Source organism: Balaenoptera physalus, assembly GCF_965194825.1.
Source record: "Balaenoptera physalus genome assembly, chromosome: 8".
Lineage (NCBI taxonomy): Eukaryota > Metazoa > Chordata > Mammalia > Artiodactyla > Balaenopteridae > Balaenoptera > Balaenoptera physalus.
In genome coordinates, this window is record NC_138887.1 from 1,770,392 (window position 1) to 1,794,163 (window position 23,772).

Sequence of the window (23,772 nt, forward strand, 5' to 3'; positions counted from 1 at the left end):
CTGCTATTCCGACTACACGTGTTGGAACTCGGAAGAGTCAGGCAGTGGACCAGGGAGCACATCCAGCCCATCGTGAGACAGACCTGATCCCACACTCCTTTACTAGTCCCCACCCTGAGCACGGTGGTATCGTGAGTTCCTGGGAGTAACATCAGTTGAGAGCCAGAGTCGAGGAATCTCCAAAATAGCTGGTATGTTTCATTCTCTATCATGCAGCCACCCTAGCAAACGGCTGTCGGTCCCTTCTGGGAAGGCTGGAAAGATGTGCAGCATGAATCTGGGGCCGTGTGGCGGGTCCTTCCTCAAGAGAGCCCCTGTGGGCTGCCTCTGCCCCAAGGTACACATACCTCTGAGTCTGTGAATTGATTCAGTTCTGGAAATTAGCTAAGAAGTCACGATTCTCAACTGCCATGGCTAAGTCAGGCTTCTTTGAAACAGCCCTGGAGCTCTGATAAACCAACCTGAATTTGAATCTCACAGATGGAACTGCCCTCCACCTCTTTCAGTCTGGGGACACCATGAGCAATGTGCCAAGACCCCCGTGGATCTGGTCATTCTGATCGCTGCTTCAGCCCTGACGCCCACCACCTCTGGCCTCCGCATGGCACTTCTCCTGGATGCCATCAGCCCACGTGATTCACCAGGTCCATCTCAACTCCCATCACTGGACCACAAAGCGCTGCCAGTACAGAGACCTCAAGATGCCAGCATGCTCTTCACCAAGATCTCCTCTGAGCCCTGGAAGGGAGAGGCCTCTAGACCCATCAGGGGCCAGAAATAGGGGAGTCTGCGTGGAAATCTCACATAAAACGTCCACACCAGCATTCTAGCCTCCCTAAGCCTTCAGATGCCTTACTCGGCACGCCAAGTAATTCCAGGCTGTCAACTTTATTCAGTGTAAGCTACCCACCGCTGGGTTCAGAGTCCAGTCAATCAGATGAGCAAACTGTTAGTGTGATTCCCAGCTGCTCCAACAAATACACTGAATCCAGGCTCTCTGGCAATGACACCCATCTCAATACGTTCAGCCCCACCCAACACGGCATTCCTTCCACTCTGGCTGAGTACACTGAGGACCTATTCCCTATGCATCAGTTATACACTTTCTATTGCTGTGTAACACATCACCATATGTTTCATGGCCGAGGACAACACCCGTTTTCATCCCAGTTTCTGGGGTATGGCTTAGCTAGGTCCTCTGCCCGGGACAGAGCTGTAGGCAGGTGCTGGCTGGGCTGGGCTCCTTTCTGGAGGAGGGTGTCCTCATCTCAGCTCACATGGTTGTTGGCAGAATCCAATCCCTTGCAGTCTTAGAACTAAGGCACTGCTTTCCTGCCAGCTGACAGCCAGGGACTGCCCTCAGCTCTCTGAGCCCACTGCAGGCCCTTGCCACTTGGTCCTCTTACAGGTCCTCTCACGACATGGCAGTTGTTTCTGTGCCAGTGGAAGGATCTCTTGCTCCAGATCCAGCAAAAAGGAAATCAGTGACTCTCCCATCTTTGACATCTTCTGTTGTCTAAAATCAAGTCACAGGTTCTACCTGCATTCGAGGGAAGAGGATTATACCAGACATAACTCACCGAGGGGGTCCCAATCAGGTGTCTCCAACGTCGCCTATGCATGTCCCCAGTAAGCTTCTGCTGTAAACTGGCTACTGCAATTCTTCTGATACATGTGGTAGGTAACACTTGCTAACCAAACACCCTGGGGACTGCCAGGATTAAAGTTAAGGTCTAGGTTCAGAAGCAATGAAAAATGATAGTTTTGGGGAGGAAACAAGACAACTGTTTTAGGACGACCATTATAGGCTCTTCAGGCAAGGGGAAGTTTAGGCTCCTCAGGGGAGGAAGGGCTGCTCTTACTGACAAACAAATCCCAGTAGAATGTTGGGCTTAATGTGTTTGGCTTCACTGGGACTTTCACATGTCTTCACCTCAATTCTTTCCCAACCAGTGCCAGGCCTCTATCATGAGAAACATATTAGGTGGTGAGTTCAAGTAGATTTATCATTCAATCCACCATTGGATTCGAATTTAAGTTTGTTTATCAAAAATCTGTGTGGCCACAGGAAGAGACAGCTACTTCCATGGCAGTCATAGGAACTTTCTGGGTTTTTTTGAAGCCCTGAACTCATCATTTTCTTTCACCAAATGCAGTTAGAAGCAACCAACTCATCTCGGTCCTTATACTTCACTGTCTTCATTAAAATGTACTATTTCATCTGCAGCCTTGTCTTCCATAGGCACTTGGCCCTGAGTGATGACAGGTGACAATTTAAATGATGTTCCCCCACTGAATGCCAGGAGTTACCACCATCAGGGGAGTCCATCTTGTCTTTACATCTATAAAAGGACAGATCTGTGGAAACTGAGACCCCTGGGGAAGCTCAGCCTCTGGACATCAGGCAGTGGGTGGCATAACTGAGGTCACTGCTGGTCAATGCTGGCAGCAAGTCAGACGCACAGCAGAGGAGAAGTGAGGGCCAGCTGAGGCCTTTGAGGGCACCTGTGCATCTTTTGTCACCAAGCTTAACCATGAGGACACAACACAACCTAACAAAAGAGAACTGTCCTGCCCTTGGATACCCAAATCTGGGCAGCGATAGCTTATGAGTGTTCTGGGCCCCTGACGTCCAGAAAGTAGAATAGAATAGAGAAGGAAGATAACCACTGAGGTCAGAACCAGGGACCAATCAAAGAACTCACCCATGTTCGACAGCAGGAAGATCTCACTATATCTTGCCCACCTGGATGGTGACTCGGATGTGTTTCTCTTTCCTCCCTTTTCTAAATGGGCGCTTTAAACTAGTCACTCTCTTCCTTCTCACCCATTTTATATTGGTAGTTTGGAGGCACATCAACTTTAGACCATAGGGACCCTGGACCTGATGCAACCTTCCACACATCACCCATGATTTTGAACTTCAACCTGAATGCACTCACTGGGTGAGAGTTTGAACCTGTATTATGGGGGAGGGAGAGACAATGAGCACGTGACATGCAGGGCTTGTTAATGTGAAGGGTGTGTATTGATGCCGACTCGTTAAAGGGATGCTCTGTGTCAGATAGAGACACCGGCCCACTCAACATCATTCCAAGTCCATGTCCACTTTTAACCCCTCTTCTCTATTAATGAGAATCAAAGATGAATATATCAATTTCCCACTTATGCGTCTTTGGGACATTGTCCCCTTCAATGTGATGTAAAAGTCTTGTAGAGGGCTTTCATCTTCATCTTTTTTCTGAATGGAAGGTCAATCCAATGCCTAGATGCACAACAGCCACTTACAATGAAGACAAAAACCTACACTAAGGAAGGTGGAGCAAAAAAGGACAGGTGGCCCAACGTAAGGACAGCTCTATGGAGACATGGCACCAGCTCTAACCTGACCTTTGCTGGACTCGAGAGAGAACGGAAACCACTGCATAAGCAGTTACAGGGCTCTCTGTAACTGACACGCATCTTCACCACTAATCAGCTTGTAAACTTGCAGAAGTTATACAATTACTGTGACTCGATTTTCTCATATACGAAATGAGAGTAATATAATAATAAATCACAGAATTGGGTAAATAAAACACGAAAACATATGCAAAGGATTTCAAACAAATCTTTTCACATAATAAGCAGTCGGTAAATAACACTCGTTAGTATCAGCAGCAGCATAATTATACGAGGAAAGCTCAACCTCACCAGTACCGCAGAAAAATGAAAGTATAATATGAGAAACTATTTCCATCTGTCAAGACAAATAATTAAAAAAATGAATTCAAGGAATTCCATGGTGGTCCAGTGGTTAGGCCTCCGTGCTTTCACTGCTGGGCCTGGGTTCAATCCGTGGTCAGGGAACTAAGATCCCACAAGCTGTGTGGTGTGCCGACACCCAAAAAAAAAAAAAAGAATTCAGAGAGGGTGCAGTGAAATGTATACTCTGATATATCACTGGTGGGACTATGAATTGATACAATTCTTAGGAAATAAATTTGGCAAATGGTCCTAAGGATTAGAAATATCCAAACCCAGTAATTCTACTTCTGGACAGAGAGAAGACTTAAGAATACCACAGAGTATTAAGAAAGAAGATGTTACCTGTAATGCTACATAAAACAGCAAAAGTGGGGCTTCCCTGGTGGCGCAGTGGTTGAGAGTCTGCCTGCCAATGCAGGGGACACGGGTTCGAGCCCTGGTCTGGGAGGATCCCACGTGCCGCGGAGCAACTGGGCCCGTGGGCCACAGTTACTGAGCCTGCGCGTCTGGAGCCTGTGCTCCACAACAAGAGAGGCCGCGATAATGAGGGGCCCACGCACCGCGATGAAGAGTGGCCCCCGCTTGCCGCAACTAGAGAAAGCCCTCGCACAGAAACGAAGACCCAACACAGCCATAAGTAAATAAATAAATAAATAAATAAAATAAACCCCCAAAAAAAGTTTAAAAAAAAAAAAAAAAAACAGCAAAAGTCTGGAAGCAGTAGAAATGTCCAACAATTAGAAATAATTAACCATACTATAGTAATTTTGCTGAAATGTATCATATGTAATAATCATTAAAATTATGCTAGTGAGGTGTATAAGATGGTATGGAAAATATATACTAAGGGAAATACTGACTGCATATACATGAATAAAACATATAACATGAATAAAAAATCACACAAAAGTAGGAAATTTACCAAAATGTTAACATTGCTGATATCTGGGTTATGAAACTGTAAGTGGTATTTTCCCCCTACTTCTAATTTCCTCTATTTTACCTATTTCCTGTAATGAACTCTCTACCAATTAGGATGCTTTTAGCTGCAGAAAACCTAACTTGCTTTAATGAAAGGAACTTTCCTATCTCACAGAACTGGGGAGTCCAGGGCAGGCTGGGATTCAGACACAATAAGGGTAGTGATTCAAGTGCCAGCTCTTTCCATGTCTCCACTCGGGGTCCTCAGTGTGGGCTTCATCCTCAGGGTGTTCACCTCATGGTTTCAACAAAGCGGCGGCCAAGAAAAGTCACGTGCTGACTGGCTAAGAAGGATAGTTCTCTGGAGCAAACAAACTTGGTGCTCTGTTGGGAAGAAGGGGGGCAAATTGATACTGGAGAGTGAGCAACAATGTCTTCCCCAAATGGCTACTCTTGTCTTTTGTCAAAGTATGTTTACTGCTTCCAAGATTTTCCAAAGTAATTCATTTCACTGTAGAAGACTTGGAAAACAGAGGGTATCAAAAATCCTCACACAGGACCCTATCACATAGCATGACCACTATTAACATTTTGGTTCATTTGTTTTAAAACTCTAAACAATACTACATAACATTCTACCATATGGAAACAGCATGATTTATTTAACCATTTCATTCTTGCAGATAATTTGTTAATTCCATTTTCATTATTAGTACCATTGGATGGAATATTTCACCTGATCTCTAATTTGCTTCCTTTGGATAGTGTCCTTTAAGTGAAATTACTGGACCAAACTTGTTAAGACTCTTACATATTGCCAAATGAATACATATTACACACCTATCATGAGAAAAAAATCTAATTGATAAAATACAAAATGGGAACCATATTTCCCATAAGTTCACAGGTCAATGTAAATGTCAGATTGTGTAATTAAGAAAAAAATGTTTTGTTAAAATTAAGGCATTATATAAATGTAAGATATTATTTTGATATAAACAAAAATAATGAACACCTGTAACTGTCTTATGACAACAATCTCTCTTAGGGATTAGTTTATAGTTTTTATCATACATATTGTCAATTGCTTAAAACAACTTTCAACATTCTACAACCTATCTATTAATATAACAGAAGCAACTTTTATCTTAGCTATTATTTATACTCACAGGACTTTAATAATCTATTAATTAGTTTAAAAATTATTAAGCACATAACTATGTGCTTTGAAGATGACTAGGAAAATAGGAATACACTAGTAAAATTGAATGTGGAAGACAGACACACAACCAACTAAAATAAATGTGATATGTGGTAAAACAGAGCCAAGAACATTTCACTTTGAGAACCAAGAAAAAGAATTAACACTTCTCTTTCTTCTCCTAGCTCATTCTCTGCTTAAATTTCTACCAGCTGTTCTTTTTGCCTGGACTTTTAAATCTGACCTGTTCTGCCCCCTGGAATTTGTGTGGCCTCATTTCTGGTCTGCCTTCATAAGCTGAAAGTCCGTGACTGGCTCCACTCATTCTCCTGTCATTTGTCTCTTCTCATTCCAGATTACCCGTTTCTTCTGACCTCCAGTGCCCGTCACCCCTACCGCTGCCTTCCCAGCTGACCAGCTAGGGGGCTAGTACTGATCATGCCTCAGAAGGATGTATCAGAAACTAAATTCTTCTGGGCTTTTAAATAATAGGAAGAAAGTAATCCAAACTTCAGGAGTACAAAGGAAAGAATATGTACTCCAATTCATCTTATTATTAAATTAAGAAATTTGGAAAACTTTAGAAGCTTGCACTACTTTTACAGATGGAGACTTAATAGGTTTTTTACTAGTTACAGAAAGCACGTCCTAGAGGAACAATAACTCACCCAAACAGTAAAACGGCAAAAATACGTGACTTAATAGTGGAAAGACAGCTCTTGAAAAACCTCTCAAAAATATATGAAAACAATTACGTCACGATTAGGAAAGTCCAAAGGGATTGTTAAAGAAAGATCAACAGGGCTAACAAAGAAATGTCATTTCCCTTCCCTCTCTTATTTGTGTGAGAATTCCAGAGTAATGTTTGTCCACAGGACGACGGAGAAGCTAATGTATTTACTGGACACTTTCAAAAAGCCATGCAGAGCCTCCGTGTAAGTACATGCCTCTCCTGTCCAGTGTGCTGCACACCTGTGCCCAGATCCAATCCATGTGCATTTGCCATTTACATGTGTTCACGTCTCCAGAAAGGAAATATGAAGAGAAAAACAGGGAACGTTCCAAGAGAGTGTAAAGTGGATACGAATATAATTAAAACAGTAATTAGAAAACTGAGAAGCTACTAATTTTGTGATTTACTCATGTATTTTCCTGGTAATTAATATTTAAATTTTTGGTAGTTTTTCATATTCAAACACAACATTCCAGGGTGAGAGAGTAAGTATTAGGCGGTCGCAGCAGTGGTATCTGTCACAGAACACTGTAATAGTGAAGGAAGAGAAACGACTGCTTGATTCTCACCCCTACAGGTGCTGCTGGGGAAAGAAACTGCTTAGTTTCTCTTTCCACATTGTGAAAGCTCAAACGTTAATTCAGGCACATACAATGATTACTCCATTCTAAAATGTCAAAAAGGTAATTTGAGGGACTTTCAACTGAAAAGTTTAAGATCACCACATTGAAGTATATTAAAAACTCATAGTGTGTTTGGGACTAGGTCTTAAACTAAAGTGGCTAAAAATTGCAATAATAAGACTTGCAGTGACTTTGAGCTATGAAAGGTCAAACTGGAAGGAATAGAATCCCATAAAATTAAAACAAAGGAATGAAACAAGCTGAAATTAAAATGATTGTGGAAGAATATGGTGGCCTGAGATTAGTCAACATATAATAATGATAGAATGGGCTATTTTTGAAAAATCATAAAAAAGTCTTTTGGGCTAACCCAATATAGTATATTTCAAACTATTTTAAAAACAGTGATCCAAGAAATATTTTGGAGTAGTATGTAGGTCTGGCACTAATGAATAAAGATTACTGGATGTTCTGTATATAAGACATTTGGACATACCGTGTTTCAATTAAAATGATGACACCATATTTTGGTAATATCTAATATATTTAATTTTGGCATAATAGTGATTTATTATGTAGTAATATTTCAAAAATATGCTTTTGTGTTTAACAAACCACCGAAGAGCTCAAAATAATGGCCTATAAACATGCTTTTGCTCCAAACACCAAGCTGCTATTGCACTGAAGGCAGTGAATTCCATCATGGGAGTTATAAGATCCAGGGCTGCAGATCACTGTGAATAAAAAATAAGTTAATAAGTAACGGTTTCCTAATGCCACGTAAATTAACTTTACATGGAGGATAAATTTTCAAAGAAGGTTCTTTTTTTTCTTTTTGTTTTTAATTGTGGTAAAATGCACATAGCATAAAATCTGCCATTTTAACCATTTTTAAGTGTACAGTTCAGTAGTGTTAAATGTATGCAAATCATTGTACAACTAATCTCCAGAACTTCTGCATCTGGGAAAAACTGCAACTCTATACCCATTAAAGATCTCCTCATTCCCCCTCTCCTAGCTCCTAGCAGCCACCATTCCACAATTTGTTTCTATGAGTTTGACTCCTCTAAATCCTCATGTAAGTGAAAAGTTTTAAGTTTTCACTCTAATCCAGCTTAAACCAAGACTGTGACCTAAAATAGTTTTACTGACCACACGATGTTGACATCAGAAGGCTGACTGGGACTGTAAGTTACAGAAGAAGCCACAAGGGGTCAAGAACCAAATGTGACTACCAGATGATCCATAGTAACCACGATTTAGACATATAAAGATAGCCCCAAACATGGGAAGGACTTGCAGATCATTTCTAACAATCCTCTGATTTCAAATCCTATTTCTATCATGGGCTAAATGTGTAATTCTGGAAAAATTACTTAGCCTAAAACGTAACTCAGTTTGGTCATCCCTAACATAAGGACAATGTATACCATGAATATGTCACCACTGCTCCCTCTGCATGATGGAAAGTAAAGAAAGGCAGGAAGAAACCAAAGTCAAATACATTCTCTGCCATTGATTAACTTTGGGATCCTGGGCAAAGTAGTCAATTCTCTTAGTTCTAGTTTCCTTATTTGTAAAACAGGTACAGTAACAATCAAGTCATAGCATTATTGTGAGGACTGAAACCAGATGACTTAGATGAAAAGGCACCCAGCATGTGATGGGCACTCAATAAATGCTTAACCCTGTGCATTGCAGGGTTGCTGCCTCTACTCACCTCTTCCACTGGGCGGGGGGGGGGGGGTCATGGGATGCCATCAGCCCCTAATTGGGTTGGAGTCTCTGACTAACCTATTGCAGATGTGGTCAGCCAAGGGATCACAAAGATGTTAGTAACAGCACATCTAAGGCATGGGTATCATGGGCCATCAAAAAAGATTATTTTTCTAGCACCATGATTTAATAATACATGTCACTGACTGCATCTGGGTCATATTATATTATTTAATTTCTTATTCTTTTTAAAATATATTTTTTCAAATTGGGAAATATCTTAACCGTCACTCAGAAAAAGTATTTTCCATTCTAGGTTCCACAGAGTTCCTCAAGTTTTAATAGACATTTTATTTGGGAATTAATGTTCCAGATGGAAAAAAAAATTGGGAAACAAAGTTAAATAGATTTATTTGCTGCAGTAATAAGAAGAGTGTTTAAAGTGAAAATGTATGTGGTAAAATTCTAATGATATAATATTTCTCAAAGGTGTGTGATCATGGTACACTTTCTCTCAAAACACATATTAATATTTCTTGATGCACAAATATGGAAAGATTTAGCGAATGTATTGAAAGTGTCAAATCATTACATATGGAAAAGAGAAACCTGCATGCAGTCTTTACACACAGACTTTATACATGACTGTTACAAACAGAACTGATACTGGCATAAAATCATCTAAACCAAAGTTTAAATAAATAATGATATTCTAATAAATATTCTTATAATTAAAAAAACCTTCATCATATAGTACATGTTATACCACAGAGCCCTTATCTGTAGCACTCTCTCCTAGGATATATCCTGAAATATTTTGTTCTCTTTTAAGTGGAATTGAGGAAAAATGCTAAAATGTTATTTAAATTTAAAGTACAAAATTAGTGAACTTTTCTTCCAGGTCTGAGTGTCACTGAGAAGCACATCTCCCAGCTACAGTTATGAGAGCAGCCTGATTAAAACTTGATTATTTCAATAAGAAGAGAAGGAAGCATTGGTGACTGATCGGTATCGACATATGAAGAAATAAGTAAATACAGGAAAATATCTTAATAAATTTTGGATAGAGAATAATTCCTTAAAAAGGGAAGTGACTAGCCATAATAGAAAATAATTGATACATGTGGTATTAAAATTAAGAACTTAAAGTAACAATAGTAACAATAGTCAAGCAAGAAAACTAGGAAATAGTTGCAGCTATATAACCAACAGAGGACTACCATTCAGAAAACACACACAATTCATATAAATCAATGAGAAAAGGACAGAAAATAATAGGAAAAACTTAACCAAGGAGGCAAATTCTTGTGTACTGAAAACTACCAAAAATTGCTGAAAGAAATCAAAGACACAAATGGGAAGACATCCCATGTTCATTTAATATTTAATATTGTTAAGATGTCAGTACTACTAACTATCCATGAAATCTCTATCTATGAAATCTCTAGCTTCTATGAAAGCTCTATCAAAATCCCAGTGGTGGCGTTTTCAGAGATAAAAAAATTCATCATAAAACTCATTTGAAATCTCAAGGGACTCAGAATAGCCAAAACAATTTTGTAAAAGAATAACAAAGTTGGACATCTCACACTTGCTGATTTAAGTACTACAAAGCTACAGTAATTTCAGTGGTCTGGTACTGACATAAAGACAGAATTACAGACAAAAAAATAGAAATAAACTCCCAAATAACTTTTAACAAGGATACCAAGATCATTCGATGAGGAAAGGACAGTCTTTTCAACAAATGGTTGAGCAAACTGGATATCCACTTGAAAATGAATGAGGCTGGACTCACCTTACACCATATATACAAAAATTAACTCAAAATGGATCAAAGACCTAAACATAAGAGCTAAAACCATGAAATTCTTGGAAGAAAACATAGGAAAAAGCTTTATGACATTAGATTTTACAATGATTTTTTATATGACACTGAAAGCATGAGGACAAAAGACAAATAATTAAATTGGACTACATCAAAATCGAAACTTTTTCTGCATACTTGAACCAAGGAAAGGCCATGTGAGGACAAAATGAGAAGGTGGCCCATTATGCCATCATCAAGCCAAGAGAGAACTCACCAGAAACGAATCACCAGCACCTTGAACTTGGGCTTCCAGCCTCCAGAATTGTGAAAAAAATTTTTGTTTAAGCCATCCAGTATACAGAATTTTGTTATGGCGGCCCAATCTAATACAGTATTTATCCAAAAGAACTAAAAGTAGGATCTCGAAGAGATATCTGCACACCCATGTTCAGTGCAGCATTATCCACAATAGCCAAGAGGTGGAAGCAACCCTATGTTCATTGACAGATGAATGGATAAAGAAAACATGGCATACACATGTGGACAACGAAAATGTGGTACATTAGTGCTGGGTCACCTAATGTGATGTTAATGAGGGAATGTGAAATTATAAAAAAGTACTGTGGAATGGTATGAAAATGTGTGATGGTCACATACTACACATGTTGGAGGTGGGGATGTGATACATATACACACACATACACAACAGAATAGTATTTAGCCTGCAAAAGGAAGGAAATTCTGACACATATTACAACATAGATGCCAAGTGAAATAAGCCAATCACAAAAGGACAAATGCCACATGATCTCATTTACATGAGGTACCTAGAGTAGTCGTCAAATTTACAGGGACAGAAAGAAGAAGGGTGGTTGTCAGGGACTGAAGGGAGGGCAGAATGGGGAGCTAGCATTTAATAGGTATAGAATTTCAGTTTGGGAAGATGAAAAAGTTCTGGAGATGGATGGTATTGATGCTTACACAACAACGTGAATGTGCTTAATGTCACTAATTTGTACCTTTCAATATGCTGAAAAGGTTAAATCTTATGTATATTTTACCATAATAAAAAATGTGATGCATTACATAATCATCAGATTGCAAATATTTAAAGTTTGGTTATGCCAAGAATTGGCATAGATGTAGACAGGATCTGTCCTACACTGCGTTGTAAAAGTGTTTTCTAAGTTTTTTGTATTAACCCAATCTGACATATTTTAATGAATCGCTCATCTTATGATCCAATATTAGCTAAAGACCTAGGATATACAAACAAAAATATTCCCAACACCATTGTTTGTCATAGTAGAAAAATTGAGAAGTAGGAAGCAATTTCAACCAACAATAAAACAGATACATACTCCTTGATATATTCATAAAATAGAATATTATATAGAAAAGAAAATTTTTTAAAATTGTGTTATAACCACAAAAATGTGCATGAATCTCACAGATACAATTTGCAATACTGTGAATCTGTTAAAATAGCCTATCATTGGACAGATTCTCAGACTGGATTTTTAAAAATCCAACTTTATGCTGTTAATGTAAAAATGTAAATTTTAATCAAATTAATCTACACCTGCACTGCACTCATAAATAAAACTTCAACTACAATTTTATTTTACATAACTTGACAAATCAATTTAAAATGGACAACTTCTAAAAAGAAAAAAGAAGGTGGTTTACCCTCTCTATACACCAAGACATTAATTACCACAAACAGTAAAACAAAAACGAGGACCCTTTAAAAGACATATATATTCGTGTGTATGTACATATATGTGTATATACATACAAATGTAGGTGTGTGTATATATGCACCATACATTATAAGTATATATATGTGTACATACACACACACACACACACACACACACACACACACACACACACACACACACGGTATGTACCCTTATTTTATGGACCTGAGAGTAAAGAAACAAAATTTGAAATTAATAAAATAAATTATTAGAGAATTTTTTCCTGGTTGTGAGGCAGGTAAGACTTTTATAAGAGAAAACAAATAGAGAAATAAGCAATAAGACTTATACAATATTAAACAAAAAATAATGTACCAAAGACAATGTCCACAATGCTAAAAATCAAGTGGCCAAGAATTCTAATTCTAGCTTATATTGAATTAATCAATCTGCAGAAAACACTTATAACATCTGCAAAGAGGAAACGTACACTATTTGACAGCCTTGAAGAGGTAGCAAAGACAGGTAAATGGGTAAGAGTATTATTATATATTTCAGCAGTGGGTACTCACCACGCTATGTGGTGCATGGGTGGCTAAAACTGAAGCAAAAATTATGTCTACTTGGTTACAAAAAATGAGAGGACAGACTTCTAGGCCACCAGAAGATATAGAAAGTAATGGGAGAAATTCAAGGAAAGAGGTAGAAACAGAAGCAAGAACTCTAAAATCTCGTATAAACTCCATGCAGATCACTGGCTGATGTGAGACCTTCACATTAGTCAATGATATTGCAAGAAGTTCAAAACCAGAAAGAGTTGGAAAGCTGAACAAACTGAGAAGATGGTGCCTACAGTGGCAGAGACAGTTTAGATTTTGAATCTAGCATATTATTAGACTAAATAATAAACACTCTTCAGAGCAAAAATAAGCCAGAAGACTCTACATAGCACTACCAATAAAGTTTAGCATATAATAAAAATTATTAGATTTTCAAAGACACAGAAAACTAACTCATAGTCAAGAGAAAAAACATCAATAAAACATTCAAAATAACAGAGGCATGGTAATTAGCAGATAAGGACTTTAAAGCAGCTAGCATAAATGTATTCAAAGACATAAAGGAGTGAATTATCATAATAAGTAAACTGACTGAAAAATCTTATCAGAGAGATGGAAACTATAAAGCACAACAACTGAAAATTCTAGACCCCAAAAGTAAAATATTTGAAGTAAATAACAAAACAAAACAAAACTGGATGTGCTTAATAGCAGAATAAAGACAGAAGTAGAATATGTCAGTAAATACAAAGACATACCTATAGAAACTGTCCATTGTGTAGAAGAAAGAGAAATAAGAGTTTAAAAAAATTGAATAGAGTAACATCAGCAAAGATACTGGCAGCTCCAAATGACAGTCCCAACTAAAGAAACATGAAAATAATCAAGCAAAAACTCTCAGAATTAACTTTGAAAGAACTCTAAAAAACAATCAACATATAGGAAATAGTAAAATGGCAGAAATAAGTCCTTTCTTATCAGTAATTACTTTTAATGTAAATGGATTAAATTCTACAATCAGAAGACAGAAACTGGCAGAATGAATATTTATGATCCAACTATATGCAATCTGGAAGAGACTCACTTTAGACCACATGAAACAATTAGGTTGAAAGTGAAAAAGTGGAAAAAGATATTCCATGGAAACTGTAATGAAAAAAGAGCTGGCACTAATTCAGATTAAATAGACTTTAAGTCAAAAACTGTTATAAGAGAAAAAGGAAATTACATATTCCTAAAAGGATCAAATCACCAAGAAGATATAACAATTATAAAAATATACACACCAAACAACAGGTACAGAAAATATATAAAGCAAACACTGGCAGAACAGAGGGAGACATAGCTCTACAGTAATACTTGGAGATTTCATTACCTCTCTTCCAATAATGAATAGAGTTTCTAGACAGAGGATCAATAAGGAAATAGAGGACTTGACAACACTATAAACCAACTAAATTAAGAGACGTATATAGAACACTTCACTCATAGCAACAGAATACCCATTTTTATCAAGTACACACGGAATATTTTCTAGGATAGATAATATTTTAGGACACAAGACAATTCTTCATAAATTTAAAAAGAATGATATCATACAAATCACAACAGAATGAAGCTACTGAAGAAATCAGTAACATAAGGAAAAGTGGAATGTTCACAAATACGTGGAAATTAAACAACACATTCTTAAAAGGCCAAGAAGATAAAGAAGATATCAAAAGGGAAATTGGAAAACATATTGAGATGTATTAGAATGAAAGCATAACACACCAAACCATATGAGATTAAGTGAAAGCAGAGGAACATTTATTAGTAGTAAATGCCTATATTGAAAAAAAAGAAAGATCTTAAATCAATAACATAACTTTACACCTGAAGGGATGAGAAAGCAATAAACTAAATCTACAGATAGCAGAAGGAAGAAAAATTTTTTAAAGATTAAAGTGAATATTAATGACAGAATTTAAAAAATAGAGAAAAGCAAGGAAAACAGAAGTTGATTTTTATAAAGACTAAAAGGATTGACAAATCTTTAGGTAGATTGAGAAAAAGAGAGAAGAGAGAAATTTCCAGAGTCAGAAAGAAAGATGGAACATTACTACCAAACTTACAGAAATAAAAAGAATAAGCCAATTTTAAGAAAAATTATATGCCACCAAATTAGGTAAGCTAGAAAAAAAATGAAAAATACCTGGAAACACATGTGTTACAAAAACTGACTGAAGAAGAAATAGAAAATCTGAAGAAATCTATAACAAGTAAAGATATTGAGCTAGTAACTGAAAACCTCCAATAGTGAAAATCTCAGGGTGAGATGGCTTCACTGGTGAATACTATCAAACAGTTAAAGAACAATTAAACCAATTCTTCTCAAACTCTTTCAAAAACAGAAGAGGAGGAAACACTAATCAATCTGTGATATCAGCATTGCCCTGACATCAAAGCCAGATAGAGTTATTACTAAGACAAGGAAATAAATGTCAATATCTCTAGAATGCAGATGCAAACATCCTCAACAAAATACTAACAAGCAACTTCCAGCACTATATTAAAGTATTATTCACCATAATCAAGTGGGATATATCCCAGGAACTGCAAAGGTGGCTAAACATATAAAAACCAATCAAAGTAATATACTATACAAATAGAAGGGGGAAAAAAAAACTACATGGTCATCTCAATTGATGCAGAAAAAGGATTTGACAAAATCCAAAATTTTCATCATAAAAACACTCAACAACTAGGAACAAAATGAAAAAAAATTCAATCTGATAAAGGGCTTTTATGAAAAACCCAAGGCTAACATCATCTTCAATAGTGAAATATTGAAAGCTTTCCCCCTAAGATCAAGAACAAGGTAAGGATGTCCTAAAGAAAGTTCTAGAGAGAGCAATTAGGCAAGAAAAATAAAAGGCATCTGAATTATAAAAGAAAAAGTAAACTAATTGTAGATGACATGATTGTGTGTATGTATACACACACACACACACACGGAGAGAGAGAGAGAAACCTGTGAATACACATATACACATGGTACTAGAGCTAATAAAGGAATTCAGCAAAGTTGCAGGATACAAGATCAACACACAAAAAGTGGTTATGTCTATACACTAGCAGTGAAAAATCCCAAAAGAAAATTAGAGAAGCAATTATATTTACATGATAATCCACAAAAAATCTAGATGTAAATTGAAGCAAGAAGGTTGAAGACTTGTAAAATTAAAATTATAAAACACTGCTGTAAGAAATAAAAGAAGACCTACATAAATGGAAAGACATCCTATGTTGGAGAAGTGGAAGACAATATAGTGAAGATGACTATACAATCCAAAGGAACCTATAGATCAATGTATCCTGTATCAAAATCCCTCAGGTCTGTTTTGAAGAGAGGGAATGATGATCCTCAAATTCACATGGAATTGCAAGGGGCCTAAAATATAGAACATAGTTTTGAAAAAAGCAAACCTAGAGTACTCACACTTCTAAATTTCAAAACTCCCTACAAAGCTACAGTAATCAAAACAGTGTAGTACTAGAAAAGGAGAGAAGGTACACTAATGGAATAGAACTGAGAGTCCAGAAATAGCCACAGACATCAGTGGTGAACTGATTTTCAACAAGGATGACAAGATCACACAAGGGGGAAAGAACAGTCTCTTCAGTGAAAAGTCCTGTGACAACCAGATAGCCACATGCCAAGAATACATTTGGACCCCTAACTCATACTGCTTTCTAGAACTTACCTCAAATCATCAATGACCTCTTTGAAAAAAATGAAAGGGGTAAATTTTTCACAATTTTAGATTCCATAATGGTTTTTTAGAAATGACACCAAAAGCATCAGCAATAAAAAAGAAAATAAACTGAACTTCATAAAAATATAAAACTTCTGTGCACAAATGGACATTATTAAGAAAGTGAAAAAACTCTCTGAGAATAGATAAACATTTGCAAATCATACACGTGCTAAGGTCTGAGTATAAAGAATATGTAAATAGCCCTTAGAACTCAACAACAAAAAGAAAGAAAACCCAATTTAAAAAATGAACAGAAGACTTGCCTAGACATTTTTCTGAAGATATACAAGTGGCCACCAAGTACAGGAAAAAATGCTCAACATCATTAGTCATTTGGGAAATGCAAGTCAATACTGAGACACTACTTCACACACAAGGATAGCAATAATTTTTTTAAAGGAAAATAACAAGTGTTGTTGAGAATAGTTACCCTTATATATTATTAGCAGCACTGTAAAATTGTGCAGGCACTGTGCTAAATAGTTTGAAAACTGCTCAAAAAGGTAAACAGAGGATTGCCTGTGTATAAAGTATAAAAAAAATGCAATATTATTCAACCATAAAAAGGAATGACATATTGATACATGCTACAATGTGGTTAAATCTTGAAACATTAGGCTAAGTGAAAGAAGCCAGAGAAAAAATGACACATATTGTATCTTTTCATTTGTATTAAATATCCAGAATAGAGACAGAAGGCAGACTGGTAGTTGTCAGGGGCTGAAGGTAGAGAAAAATAGGGAGTAACCACTTAATAAGCACAGAGTTTCTTTTTGAGGTGATTAAAATGTTTGGGAACTAGGTAGAGGTGGTGGTTGCACAGCACCGTGTACTTAAATGCCACTGAATTATCCACTTTAAAATGGCTTTATGTTATATGAATTTCAACTTAATTAAAAAATGAGTAGAGCTTCATGTGACCCCTGGGCCAATATAAATTGGTGTAACATATGTGTAATTGATAACCAAAAAGGGAAGACAGAGAGAATAATGCAGAAAACAATAAATGACATATATGACCCAAAAGCCTAGAATTTAACAAAAGACATAAATGAATAATCCAAAAAACTCTGCAAACACCAACATGAAATGTACAAAACCTCCACCCCTACACACAACATAGTCAAACTGCTATAAACCCCGAGTAAAGATAATCTAAATGCTATGGAGTAAAAAAGATGACACATTAAATGCAAGGTGCGAGAGGGAAGAAGTATGAGTAGCAGCTCACTTCACACTAGAAGCAATAACTGCTAGAAGGCAGTGGAATATTATTCAGTGCTAAAAAGAAATACTACTAAGTGAAGGAAGTCAATCTGAAAAGGCTACACACTGTATGATTCCAACAATATAACATTCAGGAAAAGGCAAAACTATGGAGACAGTAAAAAGATCAGTGGCTTGGGGATAAAGAAGAATGAATTGGTGGAAAGCAGAGAAATTTTAGGGTAGTGTAGCTACACTGTATGATACTATAATTGTAAACATATGTCATTACACATTTGTCCAAAAAACCACAGAATGTACAACACCAGTAGTGAATCCTAATGTAAACCACGGACTTTGGGTGATAATGATATTTCATTCATTGTAGATTCATCAATTACAACAAATGTATCACTCTGCTGAGGGATGTTGAGTGGTGGAGGTTAAGCATGAGTGGGGCCAGGGGACATATGGAAAATCTCTGTACCTTACATTCAAATTTGCTTTGAACCCAAAACTGACTAAAAAATAAAGTTTATTTAAAAAACGTGAAAGGTAAAAAAAGACATTTGGTAATACAATTTAGAGACATTGTAGACAATAACCCTGCAGTACAAGTAAGGCTAAAAGAATTTCTTTAGCCTGAAGAGAATAGTGACCAGATAGAATAAAGGAAATGATTTACCATTTTGCCTGAAACAACTGAAACATAATAACCATAGAAAGACATGGAAAATGGTTTTCAGGAAACTGGACATCAAACCACAAGGGACAGTGATCCCAAGGGACATAGAGGAAACAAAATATTGATATATGAGCTCTACAACTGTTGTAGATTATTGCTTTCAGTGAGTTTCTAAATTATGGCAAAGGGAACTGAGGTGGAGCTGAGTTCTTCCCTGAACTGAAGAGACAAAGCTGAAGTCCAAGAAGACGAATGCAGCTAGTGTTCTTCCTGTGAACCAGAAAGGAGATACTGTGGAGACAGAGAACTCTGGAGATGAGTAGAACATCTCACTTGATTATATAACAGAAATCAGCATATGTGTCTGAGGAAGCTACCTGAATCTGGGGAAAGGACCATCAACTTTGATAACTTCATAGGAAAGGGTGCTTGGCAATCACTCAGGCTAAGGAATAGTGTCTGTTCCCAATAACCAGAATAGAAAATTCATATTCAAAAGGCATTGGGTGAAGCACTTAGGAAAGTAGTGGAAAATGATCAGCTTTAGACTGAATACTGAACCAGAAACACCAATCAGATTAGAAAAGCAAGACATGAAATGATCAAATTGTTTTCAATAATGTATTAATTGCATGTGAAAAAAAGAAGACAAAATTCACAGGAATACAAAAATATGCAGTACTAAATAAGGTAAAATCACAGTGTTTGGAATCTACACAAAGATTACTAGGCATGAGAAAGAGGCAAGAAAACACATAATAAAGGGAATAATCAAACAATAAAACCAAACTAGAAAAAAGGAGGTGAAATACTTGTATACTAAAAACTACAAAACATTGCTGAAAGAAACTACAGGAGACCTAAATAAATAGAAAGTCATTCTGTGGTCATGGTAGGAAGACTTAACATTAAGATTTCAACATTACCCAAAGCAATCTAGATATTCAATGCAATCCCTATAAAAATTCCAACAGCTTTTGTTTTAAAGAAATTGAAAAGCCATTCCTCAATTCATAGTAAATTGCAAGTGGCCCTGAACAGCCAAAACACAATCTTGAAAAAGAAGAACAAAGCCAGAGGACTCATACTTCCCAATTTCAAAACATATTACAAAGCTCCAGTAATCAAAACAGATAGACCTACAGACCAGTGGAACAGAAATAAACCTATTCATTTATTACCAACTGATTCTTGATAAGGGTGCCAAGTCCATTCAATGTGAAAACAGTAGACTCTTCAACAAATGGTGCTGGGAAAACTGTATTTCCACAAGCAGAAAAATGAAGTTGGATCTCTACCTCATGCTATATACAAATATCAACTATGACTTAAATAAAGAGCTAAAAATTCCTAGAAGAAAACATAGGGCTAAATCTTCATGTCTTTTGGTATGGCAACAAATGATGAGATATGGCAACAAAGTTAAAAAATGGATAAACTGGACTTCATCAAAATTTAAAATTTTATGCATCAAAAGACATTATCAACAACTTTGTTAAATGGCTAAGCAGAAATGTTAACAGGGTCTGTCTCTTTCTGGCACAAGATATAAGCACTAATCATAAGAAAGCTGGAGTGATTATATTAATATCTAACAAAGTAGACTTCAATGCAAGGAATATTATCAGGAATAAAAAGGTGTATCATTACATAATGATGGAGAGTCAAGTCATCAAGAAAAGTAGCAATCCTAAATGCCTATTTACATAATTACTGAGTTTCAAGATACTTGGAAGAAAGTAAAGGAGAAATAGTCCAATCCACAATATCAGCTGGGAGCTTCAACATTTCACTCTTACAAATTGATTTAACAAGTGGAAACTAGAACAACAGAAATACAGAAGACAACTTCTACTTAAATGCCAGAATAAACTTATTATTCAAGAAGACATGGAAGATTCATCAAGATGTGCCATATCTTGAACCTTAAAACACTTGTCAAAACAACTAAAAGATTCAAAGTAATATAGAGCATGCTTTCTAAACAGAAAAATTTAGTTGGGAATCAACAATATAAAGATACACTGGAAGTGATCAGTTATATGGGAATTAAACAGAATACTATGAAATGAGCCCTGGGACAAATAAAATTACAAAGAAAATTAGAAAATATTTTGCACTGAGTGAAAACTTAAAAATAAATAGAATTAGTAGGATGAAGGTAAAACAATGGTAGAGAAAAATGTATAGCCTTAAATACTTATGTAAGAAAAGAAAAAGATATAAAATCAATGTATTGATAGTATGCTGCTCCCTTAAGAAACTAAAGAAAGAAGAGCACATTAAGTTTCAGATGAGGAAGAAAGCAAAATAAATAAATAAATAAAAGAGCAGATATTAATGAAATAGAAATCAAATGAAAAATTCAATAACCTAAAATCTGGCTCTTTGAAGAGACTAATAAAACTGATAAACCTCCAGCTAGAGCTTGTAAAACAAAAATAAGATACAAAACAAAAATAATAAGAAGAATGTCTGTTTTTATTTCTATTCAACACCGTACTGGAGGACCCAGTCACTGTGATAAAGTAAAAGAAAAAAGGGCACAGATATCAGATGAAGAAGTAAAACTGTTATTTGCAGATGATATGTTTATTCTTATAAAAAAATACAGGGTCTACAAAATAATTATGATATCTAATCACTTAATAAAACAGACATATGGGATCCAGGTTAATATTTAAAAATCAATATGCTATAGTAATTCAAAAACACAGAGCAAGCAAAGCAAATTTTTAATGTAATATGGTAATAAAGCTTCATTAATGAAGACACTTTGGTATTGGTGAAATGATAAACATAAGAATGAATGGAGCAGAATTAAACCCACATGAATATAGTCAGTTGAATTTTTGACAGAGGTACCAAGGAAAGTTTAATGACAAAAGAAAAGTCTTCAACAAATGGTGCTGTATCACCAGGATAGGTTATCTGTATTGTAACAAATGATTATTGACCCTTACCTCATACCAATTAGAAATATTAACTCAATATCTATCATAGACTTAAATGCACAACCCAAAAGTACTAAACAAAAAGCACACTAGAAAATCTTTGTGACCTTAGGGTAGGAAAATGTTTATTAGAACACAAAAACACATCAACCACAGAATAAAAAAAATTAATAAATTGGACTTCTTCAACGTTTTGCTTTGAAAACAAAAATGTAAGCCACAATCTGGGGAAATATAGTCACAGCACATATATCAGAAAAAAACCTTTTTGTCCATACTAAATTAAGAACTCTTACAACTCAGTGAGACAAACAACCCACTTAAAAAATGGGAAAGATATTTGAACAGATACTGTGCAAAAGAATACCAATATCCAATAGAAACTTGAAAATATCTTATAAAAAGGAAAATTAATTAAAACCACAATGAGATACCACTACACATACACACATTGGAATGGCTAAAATTAAAACAGAGTGACCATCCTATGCTTTGGAAAGTATTTAGAACAACTGGAACTCCACAACTTTGCTGGTAGAACATGAAAATTGTACAGTCACTTTAAAAATAATTTGGCTTTTTTTTTATAAAGTTAAACATACACTTACCGTATGACCCAGCAATCGCAATCATAGGTATTTTCCCAGAAGAACTGAAAACACATGTCCACACAGAGACTTGTACAGGAATGTTCATAGCAGCTTTATTTGTAATGGCCTAAAACTGGAAACAACCCAGATGTCCATCATCAGGTGAATGGATAAGTGAAATGTGGTATATCCATACAATGGACTACTACTCAGCAATAAAGAGGAGCAAACTATTAATACATGCGATAATACTGACAATCCTCAAAATTGTGCCGAAAGAATTCAGACAAAGATTATATACTGCATGATTCCATTTATTAAAAATTATTAAAATGCATGCAAATATACAGTGATGCACAGGATATCTGCATTTGCTTGGGAATGGATATTGAGGGAGGATTGATTACAAAAAGGCATAAGCAAAATTCAGGGTTACGGCAGAGATCCTCTTCTTGATTGTTGTGATAGTTTCATGGATGTATATGTGTCCAGGTCATTAAACTGTATAATTTCAACATGCGTACTTAATTGTATGTCATTGTTGAGCCCAAACAAAGCAAGTTGTAGAGGTTATTTAAGGCAAGACGCCATTTATTATCATGCAAACCAATACTACTTGTCATTGTTGATTGCCTCAATAAGAATTAAAAGTATAAAATCCTGGATTGGGGTAAAAATATCCAATTCTGATAATGAATATATCTGAGCAGAAGAGGAAGACAATGAATTGTTGAGGCCTTCACAGGAAGCTTCAGCTGTGTCCTATTTAAATCACTTTAAATCTTAGGATACGAAGCAAGTAACAGAATATGAAATTTGTTTGGAATGGGTGATATGAACATACTTACTTATAACATCATTTTCTATATTTCTAGATGTTTGAAATATAACATTATAAAGAAAAATTTTATTTCCAAAGAGTGATAATAAATCAAAGACACACACACACATACACACACACATGCATCGTTCCCTGAAAACCAAAACTAAACAAGCTTCAAGGTACAGATAGCTTCAATGAGGTATTGAGAGAAAAATTATATAAATTTTACATAAACCATTCAGAAAAAGCAAGAAGAGGGAACGACTGCAATTCATTTTTAAAACAGCAAGTGCCCTAATAATAAAATTTTGTAAATATTTCCAAGAAAACTACAGACCAAAGTTCCTCATGGATATAGACACAAGAATCCTTAACTAAATGTTAGCATATAAACCTCAGCGATATGTAGAAATTATGAATGATGATCACATATAGTTTATATTAGATGTCAGTTTATACAAAGTTGGTTTAACTTCTATGTATCGATCAATGCATCATAAAACATGATAAAAGATACAAAACATATGATCATCTCAATGGTGTATATAAGACATGACAAAATTCAATCTCCTTCATGATGAAAACTCAAAATAAATAGAGAATGGAAGGGAATTTCCTTCATCAACCCCATTAATGGCATTTTAAAAGCTGCCAGCTAGCATCACAGCTAACAGGGAAAGCCCGTGGGCCCTGATAGTTG

The 23,772-nt window shown here is 36.0% G+C and overlaps 1 protein-coding gene across 4 annotated transcripts in view; it reads right to left on the bottom strand.

The window, feature by feature from the left end:
- Positions 1-4,900: 4,900 nt before the first annotated feature.
- Positions 4,901-23,772, bottom strand: part of ZPBP (zona pellucida binding protein) — a 100,425-nt gene continuing 81,553 nt past the window's right edge. For 2 of the 4 annotated variants that reach the window (XM_082473271.1, XM_082473269.1), the window contains one exon: positions 4,901-7,959. In XM_082473271.1, coding sequence (XP_082329397.1) covers positions 7,865-7,959 — 95 coding nt within the window. In that variant the 3' untranslated portion in view covers positions 4,901-7,864. Of the gene's footprint in view, positions 7,960-12,639; positions 22,383-23,772 lie in introns of those variants that run through there. The other 2 variants (XR_014266922.1, XM_082473270.1) reach the window with 2 other exon arrangements.